Below are 19211 nucleotides of genomic sequence, written 5' to 3'. Positions count from 1 at the left end.
GCTCTAGCTGCTGTGGTAATATCTATATAAGGTGGCAGAGCACAGAAGATTTCAAATATATTGATAGGTTCATGATGAATTGTATTTCTTCTGTTTTATTTTTTCTGTCAACATAAAAATCTCTAAGAAGGTTAGATGGGAAGAAGAACCAAAAGCAAAGATAAATCTAAAGGAACCAAGGGACCATTAGATATTTGGGTCACAGCCTCAGAAAGTGAAATTGCAAGAAGAATACTGGAGAAGTGAAGAATAATAATTCCCCAACACTCCCTTCCCCCCCCCCAAGATTTGAATACTTCCATTTTTGCCATTTCACTTGAAAGCAATATGTGAAACCAAGACAACACGTTTTTTCTTTTAAAAATACATATGAGTCTTGCTTAAGTATTAATTATACAGCCCAAATCCCAAACGCTTTCAATCAGTTTGTCCAGTAAGCATGCATATAACTTCACTCTTGTGCATGACTTAAGAATGAGAAACAGCTCCTTTCACCAGAGTTTTCACTAGTATTTGAACGAATTTCTTTAGGATCCATTCCCACTTCCATAATTTTTTTATTTTTAGGGAGAAGAAAGAGGAAAACTACAAAAACCTGGATGATATAACCAAGAATTTTAAGAAAAGCACAATGTGCTCTTGCTGCCATTTACACAAAAGGAAGAGCAATCATTTACAGAGCAGAACCAAAACTAAGCAACTGATGACTAGACAAGACACCCCTCACTAGGGCCAATTCTTGAACTTCATCATCCATGACACAGTAATTAATTAAAACAGGCTGCAGCAAGACTACAGTATCACAAGGTCTCTGCATCCTGCTCCCCTTCTTTGGTTCCCTATGCAGACAATGGCACTGTCACAAGCAGGGACACTCATGCAAAACTGGAGTTTGTTGCCACAAATTGGAGCCACAGGCATTGGGAGGCAACACACAGCAGGCAAGAGAGGAAAGAGCCAAACAGAGATGACAGCAACTGGAGAGGAACACTCGTTCACTGTGACCATGCAGAAGAACCAGCTAACAGCCCCAGTTGATGGTCTGAGCCAAATCTAGATTTATGCTCCGATCAGTTCTTCCATACTGGACCACTATGTGCAAAATAATGCTCCACAGAGCAGGAAAGAGGTGAGGGAAGTAGTATCAGAGGGCTTGGTTCAGCACCTCCTGATGTCAAGGGAGACACCCAGTAGCATCAAGTCACACAAAATACAAGCACAGTTAAAGACACAACACTCTGCTGTGCTTCAGGCTTCTGTGGGGAGGTAGTGGGTTTCTGTGGCTGTGTTTTGGTAGCGGGGGGGGCTATGGGGATGGCTTCTGTTAGAAGCTGCTAGAAGCTTCCCCTGTCCCGTGGAGCCAATGCCAGCTGGCTCTAGGATGGACTTCCTGCTCCTGGCCAAGGCTGAGCCCATCAGGAGCAATAGTAATGTCTCTGTGACAACATACTTAAGAACAGAAGATTGTTGCACAGAAGAAAATTCCAGCCAGGGAAAAGGAGAGTGAGAACATGGGAATAACAATGTAGACACCAAGATCACTGCAGAAGGAGGGGTAGGAGGTGCTCCAGGTGCCGGAGCTGAGGTCCCTGTGGCCCGTGGTGCAGACCATGGTGGGGCAGCTGTGCCCCTGCAGCCCATAGGGGAGCATCAGGGTGCAAAGACCCACCTGTAGCCCATGGAGGCTCCCATGCTGGAGCAGATGGATATCCTAAGGAGGCTGTGACCCCATGGGAGGCCCAAGATGGAGCAGAGTCCTGCTGGAGACCTGCAGCCTGTGGAGAGGGAAGCCCAGGCTGGAGCAGGTTTTTCCCAGGTAGCAATGAGGAATGAAGAACTGCAGGATTAATGACAGTCCACAATGAAATCTCACCCGACTTCTGGGTACCAGCCATACCCCCAAGCTGAAAAGCAGCCAAGCTCACTACATATGACATTCCACCATTCCCTCCTGGACCCCAGTAGTATGTTTAGCAGGAAGGCCTGTATCTTTCTGGGACATCTTGAGCCAGGATAATGGATTCTGAAACAGATGCAGCTTCCCAAAGACTGAGGAGAGGCAGGAAGATGTCTTAAAAGTCTTTAGGTTGGGACCACAGACAAACAACTTTTGAAAACCAGTGTGGAAACCTTTGATAGGTTCCTACCACTTGGCAATACTACAATGTATGTTTGACCTAAGGCAGGTCCCTTGGGCTCCACACTTTGTTTCCTCCATGGAAAAGAGGAAGACACTTTTCATTAGTTTGCTTAGCCTGTAAGCAATTCCTAGTGGAGCCTGCCCTTTGCTATGTGCATGTTCACTGTTCTCCCAGGGCCTGCTTTTGATCCTACGCACCTGTTATATAAATTAAGAAATCATGTTTCTTCCCTTACATCACTCAAAAAAGGCTCCCTTCACAGCACACTGAACTGATTATCCTTCCCTTCTTGCTTGTGCTATTCCATTCAAAACCACCAGCATTACTGAAGGTTTAGAGCTTCCCACCCAAGCTGTCCAGAACAGCCCACCGTGCCACAGAGCTGTCTGAGGCCAGCTCTACACACTGCCAGGCAGCGTTGGCTACACTCAATCCACACTTGGAAAAGCCAGAGGCAGGCAGTGAGAAAGGAAGCTGGGCTGGGGCTGGGGGTGGCAGCCACCAGAGACACAGCAGCAGCCAAACTGACACAAGCCAGCCCTATTCAGTCCTTGCTGCTCAGCTAATGTTTTGGCACCTGTGATAGTGGCTCTAGAACAGACTTTCCAAACCTAAGCCAACAGCCCTGCCAGCAAATGACATAGCCACTTTTCATCCCAGCTGGGGTTTATTGCTATCAGAGAAGGCCACAGAGCACAGCAAGTCTGTCACCAGCAACAGGGAAGCTCCCAGTGAGCTTTAGATCAGAACCAGGTACAGCCAAACCACAGCTGCTTTTAGAGGAGGGTGAATGTTTGTATTTCCTGACATATCCAGAGCAAACCAGGTTAGGAAGAGTAAATTTGATTACTGCAGCTTGAAACTGAAAATGCAGTGCTTTAGCCAAATACAACTTTGGGCTGCTGTGAATGGTAATAGATATATTTTTCCCAAACTTAACTAAAATTAAGAGACTAAAGCCAAGCCTTCTCTGAGCAGAAATTTGAAAGCCTTTCTCTGAGAGCAATGGTTCCAATTTCTTTTTTTAAAAGCCCTACTCTGTTTTGGGAAGGCAGTGGCTTTTCTACATATTCTTTGTTTTCTTGCCTTCGGACTCATTATACCTCTCCTTTTAACAGCCCATGTAAAAAGAGAAGATAATTATCCCGCACTTCTGAAAAAGTGCATCTTCTTGTGATTTGCAAGGAGGGAATATTTTGACCTCCATCAAAGGGCAACCATATAAGTCCCTGGGTGCTGTTCCCCAAGTATTACTTAGTAAGCCCCTGTTCCTTCTAAAATCATCACTCCAGTCTTCCAGTTCCCACTTTTTTGTGTTTCCTTATGGAAGAACAATGAGGTGGGAACACAGGACATAAGGGTTTGATATGTGATTAACAGGGATGGAGCACTTCTTGCTATGAGGAAAGGCTGAGAGAATTGGGATTGTTCAGCCTGGAGAAGAGAAGGATTTGGGGTGACTTCCAGTACCTGAAAGGAGCCTGCAAGAAAGATGGCGACAAACTATTTACAAGGGCCTGGAATGACAGGACAAGGAGGAATGCCCTCAAACTGACAGAGAGTAGGTCAAGATTGGACATTACAAATAAATTCTTTACTGTGAGGGTGGTGAGGCCCTGGCACAGATTGCCCAGAGAAGCTGTGAATGCCCCATCCCTGGAGGTGTTCAAGGCCAGGCTGGGCAGCGCTTGGAGCAATCTGGTCTAGTGGGTGGCATCCCTATCCATGGAAGGGGGTTGGAACCAGATGATCTTCAAGGTCCCTTCCAACCAGAACCATTCTATGATTTCATCCTCTGACAGGCTCCCAGGACAGGCCATGTAGAGCACAGCCACCCAGCATTCTGCAGACAGACACACGTGCTTTGGAGTGGCAAGACACAAGTGCTGACCTGGAAGCAGGAGAAGATGATCTGAATTGAGGCACAGCATCACACCAGGTTTGGCTGCACTGCTGGCAGCACAGCACTGGATTATAGCTATCTGCAGCATGCTGGAGGCAAGGCCAAATCCACCTGGAGACACAACCTTACACAACCCCAATCTCTTGGAGCCTTGTTTCTTCAGCCACAAATCAATTCCCTATATCAGTAACAATGCAACATCGCTCAAGAATGAACCCCAAAACAGTGAAGCAATGAAAAACAGAGGGTTAAGGGTCAGATCTAGTTTTAACCTGGATAACTGAAGATCCTCAGGCTTGCTTTCAAAATCATCCCATTTCTATTTGCAAGACTTAAAACTTTAGTCATCTTCCTCTGTTTACAGTAGCCTAATTTCCATCTTCTGGCCTATACACCTGCATACAGGGAACTAATGCCAGCAAAATCTAAAGTGGATACTTAAGTTAGGAGCATATGCCCCACCTAAGCCTCATGTCTCCAGGTATCTCCACGCTGCCTTGCTGCAACACTGCAGTTTTCCCACTGGCAGCCTTGCAACTCAACTGCTGTTGAAAGTTTGGTCACTTGAAAACTGCTTTTTCTGCACACTCCCGTCCACCATTACATGGCAAATCTGCAACTTAGTTATTTCGCTTTACTGTCCACAGAATTTGATATCCCCACACAGTTTGCTCCTTCTTCACAATACTGAAACTTATAAAGGAGGACAAAACATTCTTGGGGCTCAAACACCAAATCAAATCATGATGCTTAATGAGTCGCCACATCTGGAATTCGCATCGTTCGTTCCAGGTGCGCGCGTCCCAAATCAAGGCTAGACTCACACGCCAAAAGCTTATTGCTCTGTCTGTCACTAGTGCAAATGCACAGAGCACTGTTTCAGAGCAGAACAAACCAGAGCAGTTGTTACTGCAAAGAGGAATGCCCTGAGAACAGGATAAGAAGTAAAAGGCCTGTATTTTGGCAAGGAATAATTAAATTTTGTATTAGGAAAAAACCCAAGCAATAAGGTAATTAAGCACTGGAAGAAACAGCCTAAAAAGCCTGTGATCTTCTATCCCTGATTTAAACACAGTTTATTCTGTGCTGCAAGTAGCAAGACTGGACCAAATGATCACTTCAGGTCTATGTCAGCACTATTTTCTACTATTCTACTCTTTCAGCAGCTCTCAGCAGTGTACTTTTCCTAATTACATCCAGTTTTCAACAGATTACTCTCCCTTTATTCACATTTCCTAGTACAAACACCCAAGGCAAGCTGTTCCTGGACAGCAGCTCCTTTGGCACTACGTTGCTGTACCTTTTGTGAGGATTTGGCCCTTAAGATCTCTCAAGAGTAGAGCCTTAATTTCAAAGCACGGATCTTGCTCATTTTACTCCATATTTACCGAGAACAAAGGGAAGACTATGCAAATGCCCTACTACTTAGACCTGAACAAAGTGGAAGCAAACATGTAGATGTGAATGGGAGACATAATAGTAGGGGGAAAAAGCAGTCCTTTTCAAAAGTAAAATGACTTTGTCAGGGTCCCTTTGCACTATGTGTATGGATGATTTGTGACAAAACAAAAAAGTGCTAGCCTAGCACGTCACCCATGTCAGAGATTAGAACACTTCAAAACCCTCAGTAGTTCAAGCACTTTCTGGAACTTGAAAGGCTTTCTTAGGCAATGCTTAGCTTCTTTATGGCTTTTACACGACTTTGATGTGCACCTAAGAGTGAGGAACCTTAATCTGAAGGTTTTCTATGGAAAACACGCATATTGTACAATAAATCACAAAATCTCGTCACCTCGATTAACGTGAGTCAAAGGTTTGCAAAAACTTTTTGCCAGAAGTTAAAGATTCGCAGTCATTATTTTGATATTGAAATAAGAACCTGGAATTTCCAAGCACTTAATTACTTTCAAAAGCTTCCAATAATAGCACTGGAGTAATATTTCTAATCATTGACAATGGTGTGCAAGGCAGTTATGCAAATGTCACTTTTCATGCCAATTCTCTCCTTAAAGTGGAGATTTAAAGTTAAGGGATCTGTGGAAACACCATCAATTCCTGGTGTGTTACAAAACCTCTTCTCTGAGTGCAAACATGGATGTATAAACATCAGCTTCGTTTTCCCCCCTCACTATCCACCCTTAACCCCCAGTAGCATTAATGGGAATTATGCATGCATAACGAGCACAGAATAGTCCGCTTATGAATAGGGGCCTTGTTGGAACAATGAATACATTTAACCATTAATATCTAGGGATGTGTCCAACTATCCAATTTAACTAGCTGCCAAACAAAGCTACCCTGACCTATCTGATATCCTCAAGTTCCAACACAGCTCTCCAAAACTTTTTCCCATTTGTTTTTAAAGGACATGGCAGTGACAGTGGAGTGCATAGCAGAGCAGGGGCTCTTTGTGAGAACAAGCTCCTTGGAGAAGGATGTCCCTCCAGAATAGCTGTCACATCCACCATGTGATGGAAGAACTCTGCAGAGGGAAAGACCATGACCCCAGGAAGCAAGCAGAATTGTCAGAAGACCAAAAAATCTATATATACGTATTTCAAATGCATATATATGCTGGCCATCAGTATTAACAGAAACTCAGTAAGAACAGAGAAAGGCAGAATATGGCACAGAATCATATAAAGTAGGCTAAAAAATAAATTCCAAAAGGAAAGAGTAGAAAGACAACTTCTAGGGGAATAATTTTATATCCTCTACAACTCTGAAATTCCTATGCAATTGCCTGGCTACACTTGGCCTGGCTACACTTGTTCTTTATTCCTATATTTTAGCTATCAAAATGCAAAAGAGAACCTGAGGATACATATCAATGATACTTCTCTGAGATTTTTCAGTCCATAAAATAAATGTAACGGTATTGCCTGTGATATTTAAAATTCCTCCATTGTCTTAAATTCCTTCTGTATTCTTCCAACTCGTGCCTTGAAATTTCATAAGTAAAAACTTCAGACATTAATCATGCATGTATGAATACACTAGGAAGGTAATTAATAACCATCCTTTAAAACTGATGTACTGAAAAGAGTAAAATGGACAGATTTATTCTCATGGAAGTACACACACAGTGCGTATCCATAATACGAGGCAAGGTGGTGGCTGCTCCATCATAAATCATTTGTGTAATAGTGCTGAGCTCCTCGTAGCTGTACCAGGCACAGAGCCCCAGGGGGCTGCAGGACAGTCAAGCACGATACAATTCATCTGGCAAGGCTGCCAGGACGAGCCTTTGGCATGGCTGCAGCACCTTGTACAGGTGAGACCACTTTCAATCCACAGGGGTCCTTTGGGTGTCACCCTGCTGAGCTGCACTGCTTTACCCACCATCAGATGCCACTGAACTACAGGACTCACTATGGAATTGGCAAAGTCTTCTCAGTTGCCTGACTTTCATCTGACATCCTAAAATAGGGAGATAAATATTGTCCTTACATTCTTCTATAGAGGGTGGTCCTAAGGACCAGCGTTGATAAAGCAGTTCAGACACAAAGGGCTCAGTGCACGTGTCAGCATTGCTACAAAAAATATTTACCTCTTGTAAGGGGCAAAACACAGCCATAAAAAAAGTATTCTGGACACCTGTTACCTTTCTAAGGGACAGAACAGCTTGGCACACAGTCCTACTACCTTTGCTCCACACACAGCACAGGTCAGTTCCCTTTCCAGACCAGCACACTTTGGATCTACAGACCACCCTGGGTCACGAAGGACACAAAAAGAGGGAAAAACCTTGTTCTCCTAAGTCTGTGCTACGTAATCCTGTGGACCCAGCTCTTAGCTTGAGGCTCAGGTTAATTCTGTGGATCCAAACTGAAGATGATACTGTGCAGAAGTATTTTATGTTATTCCATCAAATAATATACTGCCTTAAAATATTACATCTTCTTTGTAGAATGCAGAGAGGCTTGCCTCCCCATATAATTTTATCCTTAATATAAATCATTAAATATTAGTGAGGTGCCTTATTTCATCCATTGATGTTGCTCAGTAGTTACTTAAATGTGAACAAAACAAATACCTTTAAATATATCTTTAGAGATATCAGGATGAGTTCATCATATCAAATACTGATACCTAATTCAAATCAACCAATTGATACACTAAGTATAAATGTTACTGCAGGCCTGGCTGCTGTTTGCAAATTGATTCTGATCCATCAAAATTCTTATTTTCCCCTAAAAGCAGTAGCTGTGCTCTAAACTCTTAAGTGATGAGTATGTATTTGAAGTATTATTAAATATATGCCTTTTTATCATGTCATTTTATGCTTTCATAGAAGAGAGATTCAATTACAAAGACTTTACAATACTTGGAACTCTAGCTCTATACCATTTAAAAGCAAAACCCTTTCACTGCCCAGGGTGCATTTTGCACATACTTTTGCTTTTTACAGATCCTCAGGTTATGCCAATTTTCATGATTAATCCTTACAAAAGCTTTTACTTATTTTGATGTATTTACTTTATTGATTTATACAGCCATTATCATACCTGCAACATATTGGGGTGGGGGCCATTATTTTTATATTAATTTCCGATAATCCGACAGCAAAACTTCCGTGGCACATAACATGCTATAGAGGCAGCTCTTGGGAGCCACCAGTATTTTAAGGATGGGTCATTTCTGACTAAGCTTGTTCTCCATCCTGAGATCCAGTTCAACACCAGAATCACCAGACCTCAAGCTGAACGTTTTAAAAAAAAAAAATCACTATACAGTCTTTTCAGCAGGGATTTTTGAAAGAATAAGTCGACCATACGAGTTGTAGGAATACTTGGCTCTTTCCCGTGACTCAGTCTGACAACAAGATTGTGTGCTGGGGGAGAGCAGGTTCTCTGCTGACTCTTGGATTCCTTCCCAAGACATTTACAGGAAAGGTTGATCTGAGTAACTAAGCCAGTCATCTTCTCACCTGGACCAAATGCTCATGTAAGTCACCAAGGACAATGCTTTTTGGGGCTCATGGATATGAAAACTGCAGGTTTCCACCTGGAAGTGGAACAGCAATTCCATCTTTATGAGGCACTAAGTAAGTTTAAACAGATTTTTTTTGCCTATAGATGACTCCCAGGAGGCATTACCGAGTGGGCAGCTGGTCCTGCGTCAAACAGAAATTTAAGACACAGCAAAAGAAGGGGGAAAAAAAAGATATCACTGCTGGCAGGAGTCTTGCCTGCATCCACAGCCATCACCAGCTTCAGGTTAACATTTCTGTCTGAGCCTGAAGAGTGCTAAAAAATCCTGAAAAGATTCCTGAAGCAAGGAGCCTTTCTTCAGAGGTTGCAGGCTGCAAAAGCATAGCTTTTCTTCTACTCAGAACACCTATCACAGCAAGTACAGAATACACACCCCCTGACTGCTCAGAGGCTGGATGAGAGAAGTGAAGGAAGGACAGCTTTCAGGTTCAGAAACCAAGGTGACTTCAAGTCTTTTTCCTCACATAAAGAATTAAGTGAAAGTCAGCCTGAAGAAATGAAGATGGAACTCACTGATGGTTTTTTTGGCTGCAGTCTACAACCCTTTAATAGCAGCTTTTCAGCAATGAAAGAGCTCACACTAACACACCATGATACAGCCTGTAGACAGGGAAACTGAGGCACAACTGGCCTTGGCTACGCAGAGAGTGACAAAGATGGGAATAGAATCCATCTTAGACTGGACCAGTCCATCCCTCCAACAGGTAGTCTGTGCTGTAAACCAACAAGAAGTCTGTGTGTTCATAAATAAACAAATACTAAGTAACGCCAAGGACATTTCAAACTTGTATTACAGTCAAGATTGTCTAAAAGAAACAGAAAGCTCATAGAAACAAGATTATTTTTTGTGTCTTTTTTAAAAATCTTAAGCACCCAATGCAGTTTCTAAGCATTAACACAACTGTGCTCACCCAGCATCTTTGCTCCCAGATGCACCCTTCATCCACCCTACTGAAGGTAGTCCCACACAGCCACGTATGGCAGGTGAACAGGACACAAGTATGAACTGCAGTTCACACAACAGGATGTTAGCATCTCACTCTGATGGGGCAAAGACCTCCCAGAGACAATAAAGCGAGTACATGTCACATCTGGCACACACCAGACTCAGCAGTGGCTTTTGACAGAACACTGCTGGGAGCAAAACGCGTTTCATTACTGCACCTTTAGCGGGGGAACTACAGAGTTCTCATCAACAAGATAAAAATAAAAAGCTGAGTGTTAATAAGAGAAAAACAACAAAATAACGTGTGGCATGACCCATTTCATAATAAGATTGATAGGGGAATAGATATTCTTGGATATATTCAAAATAGAGATCTAGCTCATGCTCCTTTCTCAACATAGATGGGAGCTTTGCCACAGGCTGAGATGGAATGAGATCCAGTCTAACACATGCAACACATGCATTAAGGAGCTTCTGGTAGGAATCTTGGACTTTCCTGTCACTATCCAGAAAGTAAAACAGTTTTAATGTATAAATTGTTAATGCATGTCCAGCTCTGCCACGGGATGTTCAGCACACGCACATGGTAATGAACACTCCTGCTGATTTAAGGTGCAGATGACAGAGGATAATAAAGCAGCTTTTAACAGGACAAAATCTCCCCTTCAGAAGTGCACAACCTGGGAATCTGTGCTCTTTGTAAAGCAACAGAGCAGCAAGATAAAGCTAATCATCCCTTCGGTAGTTCTCCACAAGATCATTATTTAAAAGGTAAAGAGTTCCTAGAATTCTTTCACAAGTGACAAATATTTTCTCTGCTTCCCAGAAATCAGCCCAATTCTTCTCTCTTATCATACATTTACAGACTTGGGTTTTTTTGCATGCTCATACACTAGTCAATCAGCCAGAGAGAGAACTGAGCATATATAAATGGGTAGGACGTTCTTGTGGTCACACCATTACCAAAGGAATCACAAGAGGACTTTTATTCTGGTTCTGCTCCAATTCACTGCCTGAATGCGGACAAGTCACAGACTCCAGTTGGGTTCATTCAGTTTTCCTACTGAGAACTTGGAAAGCAGTGCCAGGCAGGCACCACCGTGCTCCGTGCCACAGAGCAGCCTCTGAATAACCGGAACTTCACAGGGAGCCCGTGCCAGCGTGCAGGGAACGCTGTAACACAACCCAGGGCTCACAGGGCATCGCCGAGGCGGCCCCGCGTCTGGGAGCGATACCACACGTAGCAGCACACATCAAGCCTGAGGTATCCAGACTCCCTGGAACCAAAGGCTTAGGCCCTTGGCAGGATTAACACAGCCGTTCAGCATAGAATTGGAGACAGCATAGAATTCTCTCTCATCCAACTGTTAACCAAGGAGCTCCTACAAAAACATCCCGCCTCAGTCTGTGATAATCAAAGTATAAGTCCGGGAACACATTACCTCATTTTCCAGTCTGGGGGAAGACACAAAAAAATCCTTTGCTGTGGATCACAGCCAAGGCAGCGGTACCTTTACCTGACCAACCTGTCTGTTGTTATTTGCAGCAAACTACCCTTGAAACATTCCCTTTGTTCCAGAAAAGTGGAGTACCAGAGAGGAGCATTGACTCCACTAGTGGAAAAGGAAGTGTTAGAGACAGACCAAGAAGACCTGCTGCTCAAAAATACCTGTTTGGGCCTCTTATCCATCCCATGTCCAAACACTTCTTCCTTAACCCTGCCCTCAATAACAGACTAGAATAAAAATCTCATGTCTTTGGGGGGAAACTGGGGAAGAGAAATTTAAAAAAAGACTCCTGGACACCTCTAAGGTGGTGACAATTTCCAGAAAGGTTGCTGCAAGAGTCACATTGCACCTCAAAAAGAAAAACGTTTTTTCCTCAGGAGTCTTCTTCCTTCCCTTGCCACTACATTTTATACAAGAGGCTGAGAGCTCCTGCCCAAAGCCACATCTCACTGTAGATCCTGCTGACACCCCTCTCCCACCCACTCAGCAACCCCAGTGACCTGCTGCAGACCAGGTGAACACAGGGAAGCAGCTTCCAGTCCACCAGTCCCCATAAGGCTTGTATCCATTATCACATCCTAGATCCATCAGCATGCATCTTCAGCACTGCAACCACAACTAATACACCACAAGAGGGTATAGACTACAAACTCTCCCAAGTATTTAGAGTTAATTTTATTTCAGGTGAAATGGGCACCACCCATAAGAGGGGAGAGAAAACATACACCTGACAGTCTGTCTGCTGATCCCTCTCCCAGCACTGAGTTGGGCCTCTCTCCTCAACTGAGATGCCAGTTCTCCCAAAGGTTATAAGAACTCAGTAATCATTAAGACTTTAACCTCTGTTAGATTTGTTGTATTAGCCTGTAAATACTGGCTTGAGATTAGTCAAGGGCTTCCAACACTCCTGTGATTGAAAATATCTCATAAACAATCAGGACTGCAAAAGTTTCAGTCTTTAGAGAAAATAATCCAAAACCAACATGCAGGCACTAAGGACTGAGGAGCACCCCAGTGCAGTGCAGGTCTGGCCCACGGGACCAGAAGTGAGTGGGAACATGCTGCTCTCCAGTGTCACCCCCACCTGCCCATCATTCTTTCCCTCTTCTGCTTTAACTGACATTTGAGGTCTTCAGGGGACACACTTCAACATTTGTGTATTGTTAAAATTCATAATCAAATGAGCCTCAGTGTGAGAGAGAAACGTGTGAAGGGTAGGTTGTATTAAGATATATTCACTAGTAATAGCTGCCAGATGAAAACACTGGAAAACACTTCAGTATTTCATTAAAAGAGAGCACAGGACACATAACTGCCTGGCAAGCTATCATTAAAGCACAAAAGCTTTGGTGGAGCTGAGTAATACTCAAGAAACAGAGAAGATCAATATGCACCACTTTTCTGCAGCTCTGCTCCACTCCTCTTCAAAAGAAACCTTTATGAGCTAAAATTTAAAAGCACATTACCCTCTCTCACCCTCTCTCATGCAGATTCTTTTCTGAGAGCTTGTTATTCAACAGGAAAGTTCAATATGACACAAGAAAACAATGAAAGAACCCTCCACGGCAAGGGAGTTAGAACTAGGTGATCTCTGAGGTCCCTTCCATCCCAAATCATTCCAGGATTCTCTAAAGTATCACTGCATCTACACCTTGACCTTCTGCAAATGCAGAATTTTCTCAAAGTTTCATCTACAGCAGTAGAGTTTCACAGAAAATGTAAAACAATCAATTTAAAGTTTGAGGAACTTTTTCCAGAAAGAGCTCAGGAGAGAGGGTTAAGCTTTCATCAAAATGGATGAAAAGCCTCATTTTTCCTCTTTTTTAGCTCTCCAAGACAAACATGTCCTCATGCCTCTATCAGCACAGAACAGTAGCACCAAGTTTCAAAATGCCATTCCTGCAGATCTCTTCTTGCCACAAAATGACAAATGATTCCTTACCCAAGGATAACTCTACACCTATGTGTCATCTCAACTACTTCATGTAAAGTGAAGATCACCAGCACTATGCAGTCATTCACAGCCCTAAGAGATCAGCCTATCAAATTTAATCTCCAGGACAGAAACCCATGCCAGAAAACATATCCAAAACCCACCTAAGATAAGAAGTCTTTCCATCAACCTCTGCAGGCTTTGAATTGAACTGCTCAAAACAAACAAACAAACAAAAAAACAAAACAAAAAAAAAGGCAACAACCCAAACTGAAACTTATACCACCACACATCTGCAGGCAATTCCACTGGCATAAGGCAGCTAGAGATTGTGTCATGAGATTGATAGTCTCTGCTTTCTTATTCCGATTCCTGTAAACATTTTCTTCAAACAGACTCACTGAATCTTTTAGGTTGGAAAACACATAAAAGTGAGTGATGAAACTCCGTTATCTAGACAGATACATTGTCATTCACGAGTTTAATCACGTTTTTACATTATAAAGCAATTTATCCCCTTGCCATGAATTTTACAGAGTACTTGTAGAATACGCAAAAAAAAAAAATCTGTTCTTATTATCTGTGTGTTACTTTCCCCTTTCAGTTCAGGAGCTATGAAAAGGCAAAAGGGAACACCACTCCGCTCATCAAATTTTCCAAGTGCTGCAGACTTGCTGCTTAACTAAGCAAAAACCAAGTTCTTTTGACTGTGTCCCTCCAAGGTGTCACCCCTGCCTCTCTTTATGACAGTGCTCCCGAATTCATCTGCAGGATAACACTTCCAAATCAGAACTTAGAGAGTATTCACCACCCGCTCATCTGGGCAGTAAAACAAGCCTTCCCTAACGACTCGGCTACAGATTTGCGTTCCACGACAGAGATCCTTCCCGCGAGGAATCCTCTGCGGCAGGTACTCAGCAAAGGGACCGCACAGGTCTGAAACACGCGGGTAAGACGGACCGCGCTTACGGTGGAGACCAACAAGCAGCACCTGCACAGCGTAAAACCGCAGGAGTCATCCCGGTCTGCTCTTCCTACAAAATCTTTTAGTTGTTTTAGCAAGCGACGTTCCAAACGCGCTCGGCTCCCCGCGCCGGCAGCAAAGCCGGGCTGGATGGAGGCAGCGGGGTCGCACCGGCCGCTCGCAGCGGCAGAGCCCCGAGCCCCCCGCATCCCCTCCGCTCGCGGAACAGCCCCCCGCGGGTGTGTCGGTACTGACCGGCCGTGGGCACGTCGGGGACCAGCTTGAGGGGCCCGATCTGCCGCAGCTGGAACGCCGTCCGCACTTCGTGGCAGCTGGGGGACCTGCCCGCCGCCGCCCCGCCGCACAGCCCCGCCGCCGCCAGCAGCCACAGCCCCAGGACGGCGCCGGCGGCCATCTCGCAGCCCGGCACACGGCCGCGGGCCGCCCGAGCGCTGCGGGCGCGGGCCGGGTCCCGGTGCCGGTCCGGCGGCGGCAGCGCTGCCCTGCCCGCCGCCCGCGCTCCTCCTCGGCGGGAGCGGCCGCCGCCGCCCGCCCCTCCCCTCCCCTCCCCGCGGGGTCCGAGGGGCGCCACCGCCCCCCGATCGCGGCTGGAGGGGAGGGGGAGAGGGGAGAGAGCCCTGGCACGGCTCCCGTGACACCCCTCGGGGGGAGCTGCTGCCCGGCCCCGCGGGACACCGGCACGGAAGTTCTTCAAAAGCACCGGTGCGGTCCCTGCGGGCCGCGCAGCCTCGGGAGCGAACCGAGGTCAGTAGAAAGAGTCCCGAAAGAAGGGAGATCAGCACCAAGGGAGAGGCTCGCAGCCTGTGGCCCTTGGTAACAAAGGGTACAGGGGGCAGACAGAGCAGTAGGTATGAACCCCCTGAGCGCTGCAGGGTGCACGGTTTGCTTCGATTCCGAAATTCCTAGCAGATGACATGGAAGGGTCTTCACTAGACAAGTGTTAACTCCAGCCAAGAGTCCCAGCAGAGACTGGAAACTTTACACCAGGATACATATCTCTCTATACCAGCTGCGGATATAAATTGTTCATTTGGACAAAAGCCAGCGGCAGATCCATCCTATATGGTTTGGGGGACATAGCCCCCTCCTGGGGATGACACCACCTTGAGAGCAGCCACTGTCACCATCAGAGAGGTGATCTGCGATCTTTTCACCTCCCTAAGCAAGCTTCGGTATCAGCTGCTCTACCACACGTTTGAGAACAGAACTACCCTCAACGCCCATAAATATTTTCCATTTCACACAAACACTCCATGTCCAGAGAAGCCAAAACCAAGCGGTCTCCCACAAAGAGCCTCATTTGCACAGTACCTTTCAGGCATATGGAGCATGTTAGGAGCTACAAGAATGACTATTGTTTGAGGCCATTATGTGCAATTTCTTTAAGGTTACTTGCAACCTTCAAGATGCTTCTAATGTGCTTCTGGAACAACGGGGGAGCCCACCTGCAGCTAATTTAACCATTATACATTCCCATAGGTAGTAATGAGAAGCTGAGCTCAGTGCTGAAGTTGCCCAAGTTGTATTTTAATAGCTAGAAATGCTTGTATTAACTTTCTTCCTCTCAAGACAATAAGAGATAATTCTCACTTTTTTGAAGAAAAAGCAATTTGATTCAGAACATTTAACTTGTAGACTAAAAAAACCCAAAGTGGAAGAACAAACCAGCCATTAAACAGGCTTCTAAACTCCAAAGCAGAGAATAAGTCACCTTTGAAGCCCTGTGTTCTGAGTCCTTGGCTCATCCTGCAGTTTTCCAAGGTCAGACAAGAGCCCAGAACACCACAGGACAAGACAGCACACCCAAAGGGCTGATGGCCATGGACATCAATACAGGTTAACTTTGCTGTCAGCTTGACATGGGTTATACAGCCAGCAAGGTTTAAGTTACATACACACGTTAACAGGATCAAATCGAGGGGGCAACAGGTAGATTAAAGAGAGATGAGGGAATAATCAGCATCAGTGAAAGAACAATTAGCATCATAAGGCACAGTACCCTGGCTGACAAACTATTGTCCAGCATGTGGGTTTATGTACACAAGGAAGATAAATAAGTTGCCCCCAGTAGCATTTTGCTTAACCTTGGGCCCAGTCCTGAAAGACTTTAATTCAGACAATACTCCCATTGACTTCAGTGGGAGCTCTGCCAGAAAAGAAATGGCAGGATGATGGATCTGATGAATAATTTACTTGGCAAATAACAGCATTATTTGGCATATATGTTATTCTATGAATATCATCAAATGAGTCCCGTGCAAGGGCTCGAGGCATTTAATTCAGTGGGATTCTTGCCATTGTTTTCAGTGGGTGGCAAGTTCAAACCTCAAACGGCTAATTATTTTCTAGCATGGTTTATTTTAATGCCTCATCTTTACATGATGGGTGTTCTTTTCCTCACCTGGCTTTCTAAGTCAGGTGACAATTATTTTACATTTTAATTGGTCCTCAGATCGTTAGTAGAGGACAGTCCATTATGATACCATCTTCAGCTCCCCTCCTCTCCTCAAAATCCTGCCAAGGAACCCGAGTTATCCACATGCCCAAATTCAATACAAACCATGTCAGTGAATTGTAACATCCATACATTTAATACTGGTTACTTCAATACATAATATTTTTATTTCTTGTCATTTTGTGATAACTATAGAAGCATTAAATAAAGGTGACGTTACATTTTTTGGGGCAAAAAAAAATGTAGACCCTCCACTCACTGTTCAGGTGTATGTTTTTGTCACTGATTACATCCATAGCAAGGAGATGGTCATTACCACCGTCAGCAGCCCCAGGTGTTCACGCGCACACTCACAACCCACAGGTAACCACTGGCCTCCCTGCATCTCTGGGCTGACACTGAACCATCACACCTCTCTCCTGGCACTGCTTTGGTGACAAATATAACCTCCTGGCACCCATGAGTGTGCAAGATTGCTACTGAAACCCACCCCGTGTAAAGTGACAGGCACTGCAGTTGTTTCTCCCTATGAAGTGATGATCAAACCAAGGTGTCACATTTGGACGTGACTGACTTCCCAAAGGACTGAGAACACACACCACAGACATAATACAGTGGACTCCAATTAATTTAGGCCTTATTTCTCCCACATACAGCAGGGCAGTCAGACTGACTTTATGGAGGTAGTCAGGTGCTTCATGGCAAACACATGCCCAAGTGCTCTGCTGGAAGAGGGCTGCAGATAACAGAAGAGCTATTCAGCTAATTATTGTACGTGACATTCTATCACACTTGAGCAATTTGTTTGGAACAATCTCACCTTGTCAACAGGTGTCTTGTATTATAACATGCATATTTATTAACTGTACATCGCTGAGAACTGTATCAGTACTTCTTACAATGTATAGCAATATAAATCTGCCCAAACAATCTGCTCGGTCTTAATCCTGCTAAAGTGACCACAATACTCAGCATGAGCTTTGGGCATGTAAGAAAAGCTGGGATCAGGCCTAGAAACAGGGTTTTGTGTGCCTGCTACCTCAGCCTTTGCCTTGTTGAATATAGCCAGAGCTTTGCCAGTGATTTAAATGGAAGCTGGACTAATTCCATTATGTTTAAGATAAGCTCATCTCCAACACTGGATTTTCTCCCAATGGGACGTAATGGGCACCAGGTCTGCTCTTGCCAATTCAGCTGCCAGAGGAAAGCCTTGCTGTGTGTGTCTCAGCCAGTCCAGGAAAGCCAGTAATCTAGTCTTTAAAACCTTATTTTATCTTTAGAGGTCTGATTTTCTGAGGTTCACGTTTTACTGAAGCACCTGAGGAACTCAAACAGGTTCCTTAATTTTACTTCTGTCCACTAAGTCACTAGAATGAGCCCAAAACACATGCTGATTTTCATTTAAAAAACAACTTAATCAGCTTCAAAAGAAATGCAAAATCCTCTCTGTAATTAAGACAAGTTTCTTAGGTTTTTATAATTTTCAGTTTTTTCTTCTTTTAAGAAAGTTAAACCTATTTTCTAAAGACTACTATATTTCAAGTCAGAGCAAACTTTAAAGCTGAGTATGAAATTTTAAATATAGATCTTAAATAGTAAAAAAAATCATGCATGAAATATTCATAAATATGCCGAGACTAAAAAGCACTGCTTGAAAATCATTTCTGGTAATTTTACTCAATTTCCTCATCATGTTAAGTGATGAGCACTAGGAAACTAAAATAAAAATTACTAGCAGAAACCTATAATTCTCTTTTTTGTTTAGAGATTCTGTTTTGTTCTCTTCTCATACACTCCAAGTACTGAGCAGAAGGAGAACGAGCATTCTGCCATATCATGAACTGTTTCCTGCATTGCATGTACTCCACATGGAAAAAATATGTGCAGACCTTTTTGGTGGTCAGAATGCAGTACTCCTCTGCTGGCTCATTATTTCATGGATATTTTTCACTTTACCAAATGTACAGTTTACAAGTGCCTGTCATATTTTTTCTGAAAGAAAAAAAAAATCATGCCTGAAAAGCACAGCTGTTAACTCTACCATAAAACTCATTTTTTAAAACATTATTAGGCCACCAACCAGTTCAAGATCTATGAGAGAAATACAATTGATATGACAAAACAGCAAGTCAGGACAGCCACTAGTTAAGAGAAAACATTCTACAGACAATGCTGAACACAATTCTACTTTTTCATAATTTTCTAGTGTTTCATTTTAACAGTGTGAGAGCAATTATTTTGGTTCAGGCCAAAAATCCTTCAATGACTTGTCTCCCGTGGCAGACATCAGACCCACCATGCTTATTTAGATATTACACCATGTGCAGCATAGCAGCGTTCTCCCTC

The 19211-nt window shown here is 44.0% G+C and overlaps 1 protein-coding gene across 6 annotated transcripts in view; it reads right to left on the bottom strand.

Annotated features, from left to right (window-relative positions):
- Window positions 1-19211, bottom strand: part of LOC113969039 (glypican-5-like) — a 395727-nt gene that overhangs the window by 336828 nt on the left and 39688 nt on the right. For 3 of the 6 annotated variants that reach the window (XM_027686129.1, XM_027686130.1, XM_027686133.1), the window contains exon 1: window positions 14645-14817. The exons of the other annotated variants lie outside the window; for them this stretch is intronic. In XM_027686129.1, the coding sequence (XP_027541930.1) occupies window positions 14645-14804 (160 nt within the window). In that variant the 5' untranslated portion in view covers window positions 14805-14817. Of the gene's footprint in view, window positions 1-14644; window positions 14818-19211 lie in introns of those variants that run through there. 6 annotated transcript variants of the gene reach the window in all.

Source organism: Neopelma chrysocephalum, unplaced genomic scaffold (assembly GCF_003984885.1).
Source record: "Neopelma chrysocephalum unplaced genomic scaffold, ASM398488v2 Primary Assembly neopelma1_70, whole genome shotgun sequence".
Classification (NCBI taxonomy): domain Eukaryota; kingdom Metazoa; phylum Chordata; class Aves; order Passeriformes; family Pipridae; genus Neopelma; species Neopelma chrysocephalum.
Note: the sequence above shows the minus strand (reverse complement) of the source record. Positions and strands in the feature narration are given on the sequence as shown.